The sequence below is a fragment of the Curcuma longa genome, chromosome 4 (assembly GCF_044706935.1).
Source record: "Curcuma longa cultivar G26 ecotype Majalengka, Jawa Barat chromosome 4, ITB_CL_G26_1.1, whole genome shotgun sequence".
Taxonomy (NCBI): domain Eukaryota; kingdom Viridiplantae; phylum Streptophyta; class Magnoliopsida; order Zingiberales; family Zingiberaceae; genus Curcuma; species Curcuma longa.
Window position 1 is genome coordinate 340,147 of NC_133864.1, and position 17,940 is coordinate 358,086.

At 32.6% G+C, this 17,940-nt stretch overlaps 1 protein-coding gene across 1 annotated transcript in view; it reads left to right on the forward strand.

Moving 5' to 3' along the window:
* The first annotated feature begins 3,720 nt into the window (after positions 1-3,720).
* The window catches only part of LOC141826805 (obg-like ATPase 1), a 42,524-nt gene continuing 28,304 nt past the window's right edge, over positions 3,721-17,940 (forward strand). Inside the window, exons 1-5 of the mRNA XM_074714106.1 lie at positions 3,721-4,074; positions 4,500-4,667; positions 7,988-8,111; positions 8,605-8,696; positions 16,784-16,882. Coding sequence (XP_074570207.1) covers positions 3,991-4,074; positions 4,500-4,667; positions 7,988-8,111; positions 8,605-8,696; positions 16,784-16,882 — 567 coding nt within the window. The 5' untranslated portion in view covers positions 3,721-3,990. The remainder of the gene's footprint in view (positions 4,075-4,499; positions 4,668-7,987; positions 8,112-8,604; positions 8,697-16,783; positions 16,883-17,940) is intronic.

Below are 17,940 nucleotides of genomic sequence, written 5' to 3' on the forward strand. Positions count from 1 at the left end.
TGGATGGATGTTATGTTTGTATGATGTTATGGATTGTTTGATACTTTGGAGTAATTGTTATGGTGGTATGGATACTTTGGATACTTTTGTTATGTTTGATACTTTGGATACTTTTTGTTTATTGTATGATGTTATGGATTGTTATAATAATTAGAATGTGTTTATATGTTGATATGTGAGTAATTGTAATATAGGATGTGATAGGATGTGAAATATGTGATGATTGTAATTTGGAATATTTGTATATGTAAATAGGAATTAGATTTCAAAGAAACAGATTGAAGCTGTGAATTTTTTTTAAAATTTATGACGAATTTTATGACGAATCAGCGATTCATCGCAAATATATCAAAAATTACTGTTGTATCATAATTTAGTGATGAAATTGTATTTTCGTCGCCAAATTGGCGACGAAAAACCATATTTGGTCGCCAATTGACGACGAATTCAAAATATTCATCGCCAATTGGCGATGAAACTATTTTTGTCACAAATTTCAAAATATTCGTCGTCAATTAGCGATGAAATTGTGTTTTTGTTGTCAATTGGCGATGAAATATTATTTTTCGTCGCCAATTTGGCGACGAAAACACAGTTTCGTCGTCAAATTGGCCGTAGCATAGCCTGATTTGCTCGTCCACTATGGCAACGAAAGTGCTTTTCGTCGTCAAAATTGGCGACGAAAATCAAAATTCATCGCCAACTTTGGCGACAAAATTTCATTTTCATCGCCAAATTTGGCGATAAATTTTGATTTTCGTCGCCAATTTTGGCGACGAATTTTGATTTTCATCGTCAATTTTGGCAACAAACTGAATTTCGTCGCCATATTTGCAATGAATTTGTAATTTTTTGTCGCCGAGGGTTGCGATAGGCTTTTTGCAACGAAAATTATTTCATCGCAAAATTCATCGGAAAACTATTTTACGACAAAACTTTTTGATGTTTTCAACGCAAAAGGCCTATATTTTTGTAGTGGTAGTTAGTTCTAATCTACATCATATCGATTGTTTGAATCGATAGTGAGATGGTGTAGAGAGCACCACTCTTAATCATTTCTAGTCAAACATTAATATTCAGGGACGATGTTAATACGTTGAGACTAGCATGTGGGTCAGCTGGATGACTTGATCTCACAAGTCATGGATATGATATATCGAGTTGACACATGAGTATACATTAGAGAATGTATACTGAAATCCACTACGAGAAAGTTTCATGGATCGTTATATGAGTGTCATAAACTTTCTCATATGACTATTGATATGAATAGTCCTTAGACCTGAAGTCACTACAGTTCCTTACATAAGGAGTTATGTACTTTGGTATCGTCAAACGTCATCCGTAATAGGGTAGACCATAAAGGTGATCACTGGGTATGTAACAAATTATGCGGAGGGATATAAGTGATGTAAATGAGATCTATTCCTTCCATATAATGAGAGTGATATCTTACGACCTCTTGATAGAGTAGGACCACGAAATGCATGGTCCTACTTAAATGAGTAAATATGAGATATTGAGCTTATTTGCTTAAGTGAGTCCTCTTATCATGCATGATAAGAGGATAACACAGTGTATACCTCATTGATCAATCTAGATATCGAGGATAAAAAAACATGATCATACATTGTCATAATCACGAAGGTTAATTATGTCGGATCTCGATATTTTTGTCACTTCGATAGCAATGATGCATTGCTAGATGTCGCTCATTGCTTATATTTCTAAAATAAATTTTAGAGACATTGCCAACGTTACAAGAACCTATTGGGTTATATACAAATAACACTCTATTTGGAGATGAGTTCATTTTAGTTTCACTAAAGGAATAATTAAGCTCATTAGATGGCCTAGACTTGAGTTAGACTCAAGTTGGTTGAATTTGAGTTAGACTCAAATTAAATCAAGTTGAATTTTAATTTATCATGCATGATTAATGTGGATTAATCATGCAATAAAGAAGAGGAAGTTACATGCATAAAAGTTATCATGTATGAGTTGAATTTGAGTTAGACTCAAATTAAATCAAATTTGATTTTGATTCATCATGCATGATTAATGTGGATTAATCATGCAATGAAGAGGAGGAGGTTATATGCATGGGAGTTATCATGCATGATTAATAGGATTAATCATGCATTGATGAAAAAAATACCAAAAGCCTAAAAATATTTGGTATTCATGGCATGAGTATAAAAGAGTTTCTCTTCCATAACTCTTGGTTGGTTCATTCTTCTTCTCTCCCTTTTCTTGCTTGGCCAAAATTCCCATAGAGGTTGCTAGCACAACCTAAGTTTTCTTCAAAAGGTGAAAGAGTGTTAGTGTGGATATGCATAGAGGTACGAACACTTGAACGTGCTAGAGATCCGACAACTTTTGGATAAGCAAGATAAGCGAAAGACACGCATCAAAGGCAAATCTTATTAGATAGGATTTGGATTTTGTAGATTTAACTTGTACGGATTTTTTGTTTGGATCGCTCGAGGGATCCTATTTTCCGCTGTGAAATTTTATTTTTATCACATAGGATTCCCAACAGATTCAATGTGCCTGGGCCATCAATAAATTTTGATCAAAATTTACTAATAGTTGTACATTGTTTAGATTTTAAAATTGTTTATTATGGTTAGAGTCAGGAGAGTTTTAGGTACACATTGTTGTTATTGCTAAGTAAATATGATATGACCAATCCATTAATGACTTTGTGTCAAAATTATATAAAACTGTCTAAATTTTAAAAACCTAGAATTAAAGTTTGAGGGTATATAAAACTCAAAGAGGATCCTAGGAGTGCATTAGTCTTGGTTTAAGTTGATTCTAATGTGGCTAAGGTCATTAGTAAATTTTGACTAAAATTTACTAATGATAATATAATGTTCAGATTTTAAAATTTTAAACATGGTTAGAATTAAGAGAGTTCAAAGAATATATTGATGTTGTTATTAAGTGAATATGATAGACTTAAATTTAATAGTGAGCTGTGTTAAAATTACACTAAGTCTAAATTTCAGAAACCCAGAACATGCTATCCAAGTTGTGGAATTAAGGTATGAGAGTATAGTGAGACTCAAGAGGCTCCTGGGAGTACATTGGTTCTAATTTAGATTAACTTAAATATGTTTAAGATCATTAATAAATTTTAACCAAAACTAACTGATGACATTAGATTTATTATATTCAATCCAAATTAAGACTATTGTATTCTTGAAATTTTTTTGAACGTGATCATGTCCTCAAATCTTTATTCCATCTATATTTAGTATGTTACGAGATTTTAATTTTTTAAAATATTTTAGAGAGAGATAAATAATACTTTTAAAATCTATTAGAATGTAATTTATTTTTCAAGATTTTAAATATATTTTAGTGACTCAAATATGTCAGATAAACATGTGCATAAAGGTTGAAGTATTTTAAAAAAATACATAATTTGATTTGATAAATATAAAAATATGATGTCTGGTTTAGGTATTAATAAAAATCAGGTTTGTGATTTAGTAAAATATTTTTTAAAATTTATTTTTGACCTATAATCTATTTTTAAGCAAATAACGAACATGAGTGTGTCCATTATTTTATTTTTTATATTGTATTTTTTATTTTATGGAAGTGACTTTTGGCCGTTGTAATTTAAGAATAGCATCTTTTGTTAAATTTCGCAAAATTAGGTCTTCTAGGACTTAGCCCAAGATATCTCAAAAACATCCGCAGAATGGCAAAAGTGGTGAGCACCCAAGTTTTGGCTGCAGACCGTCCATCGTGCTTTTGGACGGCACTGGTGACTTGAGCCAGTCTCATAATCGGTTTAGGGTTCGCAATATATTGTCAGATTCCTTTTCGTTCTCGTTTCGCCCGATATCTCTTCCCTGCCTTCACAACAGATCTAGCTTGGGGAGAGAAATCGTGCTTAAAACAGTAGAAGGGCGCATCTTTGGCCACGAAAACCCCTAGATAAACCCATAGAGGAGGTTATTGCTAGCCCTAGTGATGCCTCCCAAAGCTGCAAAATCGAAGGATGTTGCGGAGCGGCCGATTCTTGGGCGCTTCTCATCACACTTGAAGATTGGAATTGTAAGCTTCGGAACTTTCTAGTTCAAATTTACGCATAGCGTCTTTGTTGCTCTGTTGTTGGATCTCGTTCGTTTTTCAGAATTGGTCTCCTCGCTTCTGTAAGGAAAAGGAGATTAAAGTGTTGTTTGTGATACAGCTGTATATATTGCGTGGGTTGTCTGTTTAAACTAACAATTTTTTTTATTAAATTTCTTATTTAGATTTCATTTACTTGACGATAATCAAATCTTTCTATGTAGTTTAAAAACATATGTCGCTTACTATTTTGTCCGTTTGACTCTTTTTTGATTGATCGTTATTTTATTTAAACTATATAAGCTTCTTCATTGTAAGTTCTGATTTTCACGTGTTGGCCTGGCTGAAGAATGAAGGCACCTTTGAGATGTATCATGTGATAGTGCAATTCAACCTATTTTGATTTGCAGGTTGGATTACCAAACGTTGGCAAATCAACCCTGTTCAACACACTTACGAAATTGTCAATCCCTGCTGAGAACTTTCCTTTCTGCACCATAGAACCTAATGAAGCAAGGGTCAACATTCCTGACGATCGGTTTGATTGGCTCTGCCAATTATACAAGCCAAAGAGTGAGGTGTTGTATTTTCTTGTATTGTACTTTCTGTTGAAAATATTTACTTGTCTAAACCTCAGATACTATTAACCACTTTGATTATAGTAAGCTTAATTGAAGAACTTCACCACAGAATGTTTTTTTTTTTTTTTTTGCTTCTTTAGTTGCTGTACTTTGAATAATATTCCAAAACTTATCAAATGCTGATTGAGAATTCCAGAATAGTAGGAAGCAATGAACTATTTTGTGTTAATTGTTTTGATGCAATAAGTTACAACATCTAGATGATCAACTCGAAGTAACATGGAGCATTCTTGTATGCCTCTAAGCAATGGGCATTGCCACTAACCAATATAATAATATTCATGAAAATGAGTTTGATTTGCATTTTGTCTAGCCAAAGTTCCAAGACTACCTTAATTATATAATATATATATTTGCATTAATACACAAAGGTATGCTTGCTGGTTGTGTGCAATATGAAAATCTGTCACTACAAACACTTCAATCACACTCAATAATGACACCTCCCCTGTCTGTTACACCAAACGGGAGGTAAACATTGGAATTGACAAATTAGAACATGATTAATGGTTGATGGAAAATGTTATACAGTAGAATTAGAAATGTGGATTATAAATTGTGTTAATTTTTGTTGTTAAACTTTTCATTCTCATAATGTCATGCTTTGTACGAGCTAGGCTTGTCGCTAAACTAGCTTCGCTCGCCACACACGAACTACAATAATGTCAGAGCAAAGATATATACAATGCTAACTAAACTAACAAAATGCAAATGCACACCTTAGAAGAAAACTCCACAAGTATACATACATTTCAACAAATAACTTAGAGGTTAAAAATTCCAGAATGTGAGCACAAAATGCAAAGTAGGCACAAGAGAGAAGTGCATGATATTAGCTAGCATATCTCATAATAGAATCCAAGAAAGAGTAACTAATTAAGATATTCATTTTCAACCAATTTCTCTTATTATAGATTTCTCTTAATTCAACTCTTAGACGAATTCATCATTTCTTGATTTTCCCTTTTATTCTCTTACAAATATTCTTGATTTAGTTTATCAAGGAATCCACACATAAACATGTCATATAAGGCAGATGACTCGCAAGCTACCTAATGAAAGATGCATCGTATATGTGGATGAATGACTTGCAATCTATCCAAAATGAAGTGTATCAAAATCTTATATGAATGTAGATGGTGAACGACCTAAAATCCACCCGATAAAGATATATCGTATATACATGGGATGAACGACCCACAATCCATTTAATATAAAATACATCGTAAATGTATATAAAGAGTGAACAATCCACAATCCACCTAATAAAAATGTATCATATATACATAAGGTGAATGACTTGCAATTCACCAAATACAAAATACATCATGTGTATGCACATTTACATACATATATAAGGTGAACGATCCGTCATCCATCCAAATGCATCTCACATAGAATAGAATAGAGTGGACGACCTACAATCCATCTAGTAAGGTAGTCATTTAATATAAAACGGTCAAACCCTACGCATGCATGAAAAGACCCAAAGACTCTTTTTAAGTGCGGAGTTAAAGCTCTATAATATAACTAATTCATTTTATTTACATATTTAAGCATAATGAGTCACGCAAATCCTTTGGAGCACGGAGTTTAAGCTCTATAATGTAGGTGTTACATTTATTATTTTGTTAATTTAATATTAGTGTGGTCTTTTTGAAATGCAAAGCCGAAGCTCTATAGTTTGCTTCATTTATTACCTTATTAATTAGTATAATTAATTAGGTAATTTAATTTGTAATTAGTATAATTAATTAGGTAATTTAATTTGTCATGGTTCTCAAAGGGAACAATCGAAATAGATATCAACTATGAATATAAAAAGGGCAAGCACTATGGGAGAAAGTTGTCAAGCAACAAGAATACAAATAAAATTAATGAATTATGTTTCTAACACTTCATAATTATGTCTACTTTCATAAACATAATTATGCACAAGGTAAATATACGAGACAACCAAGAAAAATCCACCTCAAAAGAAGAGTCCATTTATTGCATAACTGTATGATACCCTTTTTAATCATCCATAGCTCACTCTATAAATCATACATCAAAATGAACATTGATTGACTTTAGAATATCAAACAAAATTATGATAAGAAACTTACCTTATGCCCAAACATCAAAAAAAGAAAGGGGAGGACAAGATTTTGATCCAGTTTCTTCCAATCACCTCAAACAATTAAGATTCATAACCTAAAAGTCTTATAATGCTTTCCATTCCTCTGCCTTCTTCCTCCCAATCATTCTAGGGTACGAAAGAGCAGCATCATTAAAAGCAAAATTTGATCTTCACCACTCTCCTAGAGTCCTAATGCAGATTTCATAGCTTTAATGTATGTTTTGAGGTTAGGAAATAGGCCAAATCATTAATTCTTTTGGAAATTGGATCACCTTCTATTGTGTTGCTGCAGTAAGTTTGCCATTTGATCCACTCCAACAGTAAGTGGAAGGAGTTTAGGAAGAATTTTCAATGATAGTAGCAAGGGCATCAATTGATCTGGACTTTAAAAAATCGTAGAATCGTCTTGCAGCAGCAGCTAAGGTAGGCTGTGATTGATGAGGGGAGGAAAACACAGCTGTTCGTTGGCCATCTTTTGTGCAGTGATCACAGTTGCAATTTGCTGTGGTGATGTGTGACAGTGGGAGAGAGGAGATGGCGCTTGCAGTGAAAGGAGATGGGAAAATAAAACAGAGAAAGAAACGTGCACGGGAGAAGAGGAGGATTAGGTTTTAATGGTATTTTGCAAATTAGTCTGGGAGTTTTAAGTGTTTACAATTGGGTCCCTCAAAATTTAAGTATTATAACACATAATCATAATGAAATGAATTACTTTCCTTGTGATAAGGAAATCATAGCAATCAATATATTCTGGAAACTGACATGTATATCCTGATTGCTATGATGATTTTATGCTGTTTCTTCCTTAGTTTAAGAAAAGATCAATTTCAGATCTCAAGTGTTGCAGCCTATAGTTTTATCATTGTTGGAATTTGGGATAGCAGTATTGGTTCTATTGTTGGCCGAGAAAAACATCCTTAATGAACATTGTGATGTTTTCCCTGTAGTTTGAGTTTGATATTGTGTTGCTTTTAGGTGATTGTTTGGTATAGAATAAAAATCTCCTTAGGATGTGGCAGATTCTTTTTAAATAGAGCATCTCTGAAGTCATACTTTTCAGAATGATGATCCATTTTCTCCTCTCTCTTTTAGAGATATAACAGGTCCACTGAATTGTTTTGTGTTTCCTGTGCAGGTGTCTGCTTTTCTAGAGATACACGACATAGCTGGACTCGTGAGAGGGGCTCATGAGGGACAGGGCTTAGGAAATAACTTCCTGTCGCATATTCGTGCAGTTGATGGAATTTTTCATGTTTTAAGTGAGTTTTTGTCATTTTATTTACTTTTCCTTTTGGAAATGGGCATTGTGATTGAAATTATTATCTTTCTGGATCCTAGATTTATTCAGTTCTAAAAATCTTCCTGTTTATGAAATGTAGAAGTTAACACATATCTATCAATATTAGTATTTGTTCTATTGGATCACTCTGCTTAAAGTTTTCATTTGCAAACATACCTTTTGGCTTGATTTGTGAAGAATATTGTGTTTTTTTTATGACAGTGCAGTGGGGCTACCAGATGTTTTAAGAAGTTTAAGATGCACATATTTATTGACTACATCAAGACTAATGTGTGGTTTTGTGTTCTTATATTTGGATGAAATTGTTCAGTTTCAGATATTCATTAGTGTTAATCTTCCATCTTTTTGGTGTCTTGGATTTGATATTTGAAAAATTCTTATATTTGCTCATCATAGAACTGTAGGTTTCATTGTTTGCATTAGTTTCTCAAAGTTTCTTTCACCTTTTCAAGGAGCATTTGAAGATCCAGACATAATTCATGTTGATGATTCTGTGGATCCTGTTAGGGACCTGGAGATCATAGGTGAAGAATTACGACTTAAGGTACTGTTTTCATTCCTCATAATGATTTCTATTTACTGGTGGGCCAATCAACTAATGCCTAGTACAATTTATCTCTATTTCACTATTTAATGTGTTTAAGTGCTTTCATGTTGTTGGAATGGTGGGTTTGATAATGCATTTCTAATTTTTTCTAGCTTGTGCTTTTTGATAAGAGTGGTGAATCAGATCTTGTTTCTTGTTGTGTGGTTACTTTTTGAATGAATTGATCTATCATCCTTGATATTATTTAATGAACTTTTGATCGTCACATGGTGAGTTAATGAAAATATTGAAGTGGTGAACATGCACACTATCCTTAGAGTTATGATTCTACTTGCAAGTATAATGTGCTTTGATAAATTTTTTACATTGTCTATCATGGATTAACGTATCTTTAGGCAAAGTCAAAGAAATTCAATGGTAGCTCTTGATAGTGCATCAAACATATTTTGTTGGATGCTTTATCTCTTGGATGTTGAAATGTCATAGCATCAGTTCGAACAACTAAGAAAGCCATTGTCATCTAAGGCAATTCACTAGTTTCCCTTATGTATGCACATGAAACATTAATTTTAAGCTTTTTAAGATTATGAGAATGTGAATTTATGAACGAGGATAACTCTTAACATAGTTTTGTTATATCATTTCTATTTTTCTAAGAATCAAAAGAATATTGAAGTGATGAACATGTGCACTATCAAAAGAATCTAAGTATGATGTGCTTTGATTTTTTTTTTTTTACATTGTTGATCATGGATTAACATATCTTTAGGCAAAGTCAAAGAAATTCAATGTTAGCTCTTGATGGTACATCAAGCATATTTTGTTGGATGCTTTATTTCTTGGATGTTGAAACATCATAGCACCACTTTGAATAACGAAAAAAGCAATTGTCATATGAGGGAATGTACTAGCTTTCCTTATATATGCGCATGAAACATTAATTTTAAATTTTTTAAGATTATGAGATTGTGAAGTTGTGAATGAGGATAACTCTTAACATAGTTTTGTTTGTTATGAATTTTTAAGGGTTCTAATTATTTTAGATGTTGTTAGGATATTGTGTTCATTATGTGCTCCTTTGGCTAAGGAAAAGTTTGTAAGATTATGAAATGAATTGTATTTTTTATGGATTAGAGGATCAAGCTATTAGAAAATAATACATACAACAATAATAACCAAGCCTTTATCCCAATAAGTGGGGTCGACTATATAGATGCTTCTACATTATTAGCCTTGACCTCCTATTATACTATCATTTATATTCAAATAAATTTTATCTTATTTTATCGTTGCTAACCAACGATTTATAAAAATTATAAGGGCATCCTTGGAGAAAACTTAACTACTCAACATAAGTTAGTAGTGTTGGATATGCGCCTTAAGCATAGTATCAATAGAAGAAAAATGCGCACGACTCCTAGAATTAAGTGGTGGAAGTTAAAGGATAGAAAACAAAACATATTTAAAGAGGGTAAAATTAAAAGTATTAGGAGAAATATATGACAACTTGAATATGACATGAGATAAGATGATATTAAAGTTGAAAATAGTAATCAAAAGTATATTAGGTGAGTCAAAGGGACGTATACTACCAAGTAAAGAATCTTAATGGTGGAATGAGAAAGTACAGAAGAAAGTAAAGAAAAAAATAAATAACATACAATGCATTATACACTTATAAGAAATGAGGAAAACTTAAAGAAATATATAGTAGCCAAGAAAGAGGCCAAAAAGCAATGAATGAGGCCAAGAATGAAAATTTTGAACGCTTATATAAAAAATTGGATACAAAAGAAAGGGAAAGGGATATTTACAGAATAATTAAAGCGAGAAAGAGGAAGACAAAAGATCTTATCTAAATAAAATGTATTAAAGATGAATGCAATAGGGTACTATTAAATGATGAGAAAATAAAAGAGCGATAGAATAGGTATTTTAATTAACTTTTTAATGAATATTTAAGTGATCAACATAACTTAGGTAATTAAAATAGGTCAAATGAATATAAAAATTTAAATTTTATCATAAAATTCAAACTTTAAAAAAGTAGAACAAACTTTAAATGAGATGCAAAATAAAAAAGTATTTAGACCAGATGATATTACAATAGAGGTATGAAAGTACCTAGGTAAATAAGGTATTGAATGACTTATAAAAATGTTCAATTTGATATTGAAAATAAAAAAAATACTTGATTAGTGGAGGGTAAGGACTTTAGTTCCCCTACATAAGAATAAAGGAGATATACAAAATTGTATAAATTATAGAGTATTAAACTAATGAGTCATATCATGAAACTTTGATAAAGAGTAATAGAAAAAGATTAACGAAAGAGACTATAATGACTGAAAATCAATTTGGATTTATATCGGGAATGCCAACAATAGAATCTATATACCTTCTGAGACAACTAATTGAAAAATATCGGGAACAATAATAAGACTTACACATGATATTCGTAGATTTAGAAAAATTTTATAATAGTCAAGAAAAATTATATGGAGAATTCTAGAAAAAGGTATTAGTATAACATATATTGAACTAATTAAGGATACGTATGAGGATGTAATGAGAAGAGTGAAGACCTCAGATGGATTAATCGAAACGTTTCTTCTAAATATAAGTTTACATCAAGGATCAACTTGAAGTTCTATTTTTTTATATTAATTATGGACAAACTCATTGGACACTTCTAAGATACGGTACCATGGTGCATGCTTGCCAGATGATATTATTTTATTAGATGAGATACGTGAAAGGGTAAATGTTAAACTCAAATCTTGGTGGGAAACTTTGTTACTTGCATTAATAGGAAAGTCATAGCCCCTTATTCTTGAACAACTAATGAGGATGAATTGACTCTTAGATGTCTTTTTGGGCAAAAGAACATTTAATTAATAAAGAGGTCAATAACATTGGACTCATTTTGGAAAGCTTTAGTAAAGGAGTTAATCCCCGGATTCCAAGGAAATAGGAGTGGATAGAATGACACTAGCTATTTATGGATTGGTGCACTCACTCCCTTTGTTATGAGATATTGATGCAAAGAGCCCTCTCACGGGCCAATCTTCATCTCCTCCGTTTATCCAATGATTCCTTTTAATAGGACATTCGTGAACACTATCCCCTAACTTGTCGATAGCTTATTCTAGTTCATGTGCAACCTATTTGTGAAAGCTTTGCTAACTGTTCTTTGTCCTCTTCTATTCCTATTTCTTGCTTGATGAGGATCATAACTTGATCCGAGAATATCAATCTTAAAGGTCTTTGCTCTTGAGATGAATATAGAGAGGAGATTCAAAAGTGTCTATTCTATATTCCAAGGTGCGAAGGGCATAGGAGACAAAGGAAAGAAAAAGTGAGAGCTCTTTTTACCGAAAGTCACGTAGTTATAGTCAGAGTACAAGCAGGAACGAAGTCAATAGACTCTTACCTTGTGAGAATCCTATAAATCAAGGAGAGAGATTAAGCTATTCTTTCTCTTGGCACGTCAAGACCTTCTTTTCCTCGAAACCAATCTCATATACTACTTGCCCCTCCTCTTTCCTGCACAATGACTCCACAATGAAGGCCTTGACTGAGAACCTTTGGTTGACTTCTTTCTAGCTCAATCTTAGTGGGGCTTCGATGAGCTTTCCTATTCAAATGCAAAATCCTAGTGGGGCTACCTAAGTGAGACATTGATTCTTGCCCTAATATCTTCCTCGTTTTCCTTGTCACTCGGCCTTGATTTTGATTCTTGTCCAAAATGCCCCAAGCAACAGTCGTTTATGGACTCTGACCATTCACATCGAATAGTCGTTCATGGCTTTAGGCTATTCACAACTGTCCAAATACGATTCAATCTTTGGATGAATTCATTATTTAACTGGAGCATTTATTAGCCGTCTAAGTACTTGTCGTACCATCTTAAACTCATCTCTTAGAATTTTTCTTCAATAGACACAACTTAATTTTCTCTTTAATATTCTCATTTCTTATTCTGTCCATTTTCGTATGTTCACACATCCATGTTAACATCCTCATACAACTCTCATCTTCTGCTCATATGTTCGATTCATAGTTTTACATTTAACTTCATATAATATAGTAGGTCTAATTGTCGTTTTGTAAACTTCCCTTTAAACGTTTGTTGTACCTTATAATCATACTTGTATTCTATGTAAAACATCTCTATTGACTATTTTATCCTTTTGCCAAAACAAACTTAGATGCTTAAAACTCTCAATTATAAGTAATTTGTTATCTCCTATCTTAACACTTGCCTTGCTATGTCTACTACTACTAAATTTAAATTATATATATTGTCTCTACTAAGCTTAAAACTCATTTACTTCCTACAGTTTTCATCAAGATTCGAACTTAGCATTCAATCTTTCATGTGTCTCTGTTTCTTGTCAAGATTTGAATTTTGTATTTAATCCTTCGTGTGTCTCATCGATCAAAACAATGCCATCGACAAACAACGTACACTATGGTAATGCGTCTTGAATTTGTTTATTGAGATTATCCATGACTAGTGTATAAAGATATGAACTTAGATCTGATCCTTGATGTAACCATATTTTTATAGAAAATATTTCGATTAATTTACTTTGAGTCTTTACCATTGTTATTATATCTAATACAATTCTCTCCTTAATTATTTCAATATACACTATCTTAAAATCTTTTGTTTTAGAATTCTTCGCATAATTTTCCTCAGGACTTTGTCATAAACATTTTCGAGGTTAATGAATACCATGAGTAAGTTTTACTTCTTTTCCTGATACTTTTAAATCAGTTGTCTGAGAAGATGTATAACTTCTATCGTGGATCTTTTCGAAATGAATCCAAATTGATTTTCGATTACTTTGGTTTTCTTAATTTTTTTCTTATCATTTTTTAAAAAAATTTCATAGCATGACTCATTAACTTAATGCTCTTATAATTCGCTTAATTTTTACGTTTCCTTTGTTTTTATAAGGGGCACTAGAGTACTTGTCTTCCACTGATCTCATTTACAATATCAAATTAAATAACTTTGTAAACCATTTAATTTCAAACTCTCTTAGGCACTTCTATACCCCTATTGGAATATTATATGAGTCAATTATTTTTTCATTTTGCATTTCATTTATTCTTCTTTTCAAATTTGAATTCTAATAAAAATTTAAATTTTTATACTCCCTTAAATTTTCTATGCTAAGTTGGACACCTAAATATTCATTAAAAAGTTAATGAAAATACATGTTCCATTATTCTTTTATTTCCTCATCCTTCACTGGTATATTATTGGATTAATCTTTAATTTGTTGTTTTTGAATAAGATCCTTTATTTTTTTCTCTTTCATTTTAGCTATTCTATTGATGTCTTTTGCCCTCTTTTATATCAATCTGTCGAAATGTTAAAATACGAGAATTAATAAAATAGATATAAGAATTGTTAAGATAAATGGTTAATAAAAAGAAAAAAAATACTAGTATTTGAGAACATTTAGGTGTAGTTCCAATAGATGATGAAGTATGAGAATATATTAAGATGATATAGACACGTCCAAAGTGTTTGATCTTATTTGTTGCTAGAGGGGGTGGGGGTAAATAGTGTAATCATTTTATCGTCATTCTTATTCTTAATCTATCAGAGTTGTTAGTAGCACATCGGAATAAAAGCTAAAAGACAAATACAATAAGAAAAGTACACTAGAATTTAACATGGTTCAGCAACCCTTGGGTCCCTACTCCACCTACTCACTCAACCGTGAGTCCATTAGTTGTTTTCCCTTTCCGGATACCTTTTGGAGGCGGAGAAATCTTTTACAGATTTGTAAGGCACAATCACAAGTATGAAAGAAAATAAACGATATACAAGCAAACATCTAAGAAAAGACAAACTTATAGGATCAGATTTGAAGTTCTGAGTGCTACAACACTTCTCTTGGCGCTTCTCGGACTGCACTAGCAAAACTTGAGCACTTTTATAAGCACGAGAATAAGAGATATTGTTTGCAGTTCATGATGGAAGACGTTGTCTTGACTCTCCTTTCATAGAGCTTGATTGACACTCTTCTGGTCAATTGGAAGCTCCTCTGGTCAATTAGACCTCCACTGATTCGGTTGTAACTCGATCCACTTTAGGCTAAATTTTGGCCTTCCGGTTGACTAGAACATCCTTTGGTCGCCTAAAACTTAGTCATACATTCATCCAAAGACCGATTCGCTTGAATCTGATAACATCCCTTTCCAATCGTATGGAAACTCTTCTAGTCGCCTGGAGCGTTCCGGTCACTTGGAGCATTCCGGTCGCCTAGAAGTTGTTTCGCGCCTGGAGTGTTTTGGTCTCCTAGAATATGTTTCGGTCACCTGGAATAGTTTGGTCCACCAAACTTGTTCTGTCTCCTTTGCAACCTCTGACCCAACCTTTGACTCAATCTCTGATTGTCCAACCCATCTCTTGCACGCAAACAACATGCAAAACAACAAGTAAAACTTAGTATTCGATTTACTTAATCTACTAGGTCTTGTTTGCCAGGTGTTCAACTCTCAGTTGACCCATTGAGACTTTTACCCATGGATTGAAATCTCGAGCCATATCATGTGATATTGGCGAAAAATTTCGTTCCGCCAATGGACCGGTACCAGTACAGCACGACGCAACCGTTTCGGTCGGAAGATGCCTCCCGAGGCTTCGTGCGGCCTCGGCGACGCCATTGGAGGCCTTGCCAGGGCTCGGCGATGCCTCCGTGCGCCTTGGGTTGCGCGCATGGCCAATCGCGATTTTTGTTTTATTTTTTTTTTAAACTTAGGTTTTAATAAGATTTTAATAATCAATTCCTAACTATAGTTGGGGATAATTTAAATAGGTTTTATTAAAATTCATAAAATTATTTTATTATTTTTAAAAATATTTTATTTTTTATATTTAAATATTTAGATTAAATTTTTTATTTTAGTTAATATATTTTATATTTTAAAAATACTGAACACAGTACGATACAGTACCAAAACTGTATCATTCTTGTTCGGGATCGAAACTTCAGTACGGCTTGATATTTTAAATCTTGCTTTTACCGTCAAGTATTTAGCTCCTAGTTGATTCTCTTGGATTTGACCTAGTTCCTAACTAGGTTTGTCTAGTTTCCAACTAGATCTTCCCTTGCTTAACTCCGCTAGGACTTTCACTGCTTGGTTCTCAATTAGGACTTCCACTGCCTAGCCCCGCTAGGTCTTCCACTACCTAGTTCACTGCTTAACCCCTCTAGGACTTTCACTTGTTTAGCCTTGTTAGGATTTCCACTCGACTGGTTCTACTTGGACTTCTCACTTCCAAGCCTTTAGTTAATTTTGACTTGTTTAGATTCTACACTCAACTCGATCAACTGTGATCAAATTATTTGGTCACTCTTGATCAAATTCCCTTAAACATATTGTTCAAACCAAACTATCAAAATCCTAAAGGCCGATTGCACTAACACAAAGGTGACAAATAGTTAAAATAGTTGAATCTATTAGAGCAGCTAGCGTGTTGTGCATGGGTAGGGAGAGAGTAAAGAAAATAGTAGTCAATATAATAAAAGACTGAATTGATTATATTATTAGTGATAATCTTGCATAGGGCTTAATGGAGAGTGAAAATTCATGTAGAACAAACACGATCATGAGGATTACCAGCTATCCTACAATATTATGATTTGAATAAACAATTTTTGAAACCTTTATGTGATTGTTTTCTTAGCCTTTCTTAAGTTTATTCTCATTGTCACTTTATTATATCCTCTTTTTTCTTCTTGATGGTTAAAATGGAAATTTACAGAAATGCAACTGTTTTACTATTATAGTAGTTATATAAGTCAACTTAAATTGCCATGTTTTACTTCTTAATGTCCTTTTTTTAAAAAATATACCTGTGTTAGTACTTTTTTTAGTTCTCAAAGTCTTTGATTACCTTTTCCTTTGTTTGCACTATCAAGGATATACTTAAGTGAGTCATGGGTTTTGTTGGGGTTATCATTTGTGTATTTCTGGCTTTGAGGTTTTGTTTGATTTGAAGGTACAGAATTCCTTTTTTAAAATTTTTTTATGAACAATTATATTCCTCATTGTAGGATTTGGAATTCATTGAAAAGAAGTTGGAGGACCTAGAGAAGAGCATGAAGAGAAGCAATGATAAACAATTAAAAATTGAACATGAATTATGTGACAAGGTTGGTACGATGACTGTCAGATTTTTTTTCATCACTTTAAGATTCTAGACTTACAATAGTTGTAATGATTTTATTCCATTTTTAATTATATACATATATTTATTATTAGCCTGCAAGTTTTCTATGGATTTCATTTTCTTGTTGCTTTTAGATTTTACATCTATAGACTTGAATAACTTTCACTTGGAAGATTCCAGCCTTTGATGGGTAATGATTAAATTCACAATTGGAAGTGATTAATATACTTTTTATATTCATTTCCAGGATGATATCAAACTTGTCATAAACATTCTTTCCAATCTGTCATACTCATTATATTCATTTCCAGGTTCTATCAAACTTGCCATAAAACGGTATTTCCAATCTGTGCCAGGTTGTTTTATCTTGTAACAAACTGGTTTCCATGATTTAGTTTTTCGGGCCACTTTGGAATTGATACGTACTATATGGTTATATTACTTTCACTACTAAGCTAAAACTTATTATTTAAATATTGATCTAAATGGTTTCTATACTCTAGCTTTCTTTCATTTTAAAGGTATGTTTATGTATGTAGAAGAGAAAGTGATGGAGGGGGAGTGGAAGAAAAAGCATCTTTTTATTGTTGCTTTGATGGAGGAGCAGAGAGAAGGATGAGAATGGGAGGATTCACCTCCCACATTTTCTTGCAAAATTGATCTGCACATAATTAGGTCGATGATGAGAGAAAAAATAATTTAAAAAACATATCAAGAAGTTTTTTTTCTCAATTCCTTCCTTTATTCCCCGTTACAAGTAACTTTTTTTTTATTTCCTTTTCTTTTCTCCCTTCCCTTCTCTTTCTCTTAGTGCAGTTCTTTTCCTTTTTCTTCTTCATCCTCCTAAGTAATCATAACTTTGCCCATGGCAAATAACTGTCATAGTCGTCCCTAAGACCGCATAAAGAAGGATTGCTTTAGATTGCTAGTCAACGTTAAAAAAAAGTAAATATTATATATAAATCTATTAAATTATTATGTTAATGCTAGATTGTTCCTTGGAAGGAACACATTATAGGATTTGACCGTAATGTCTTGGTA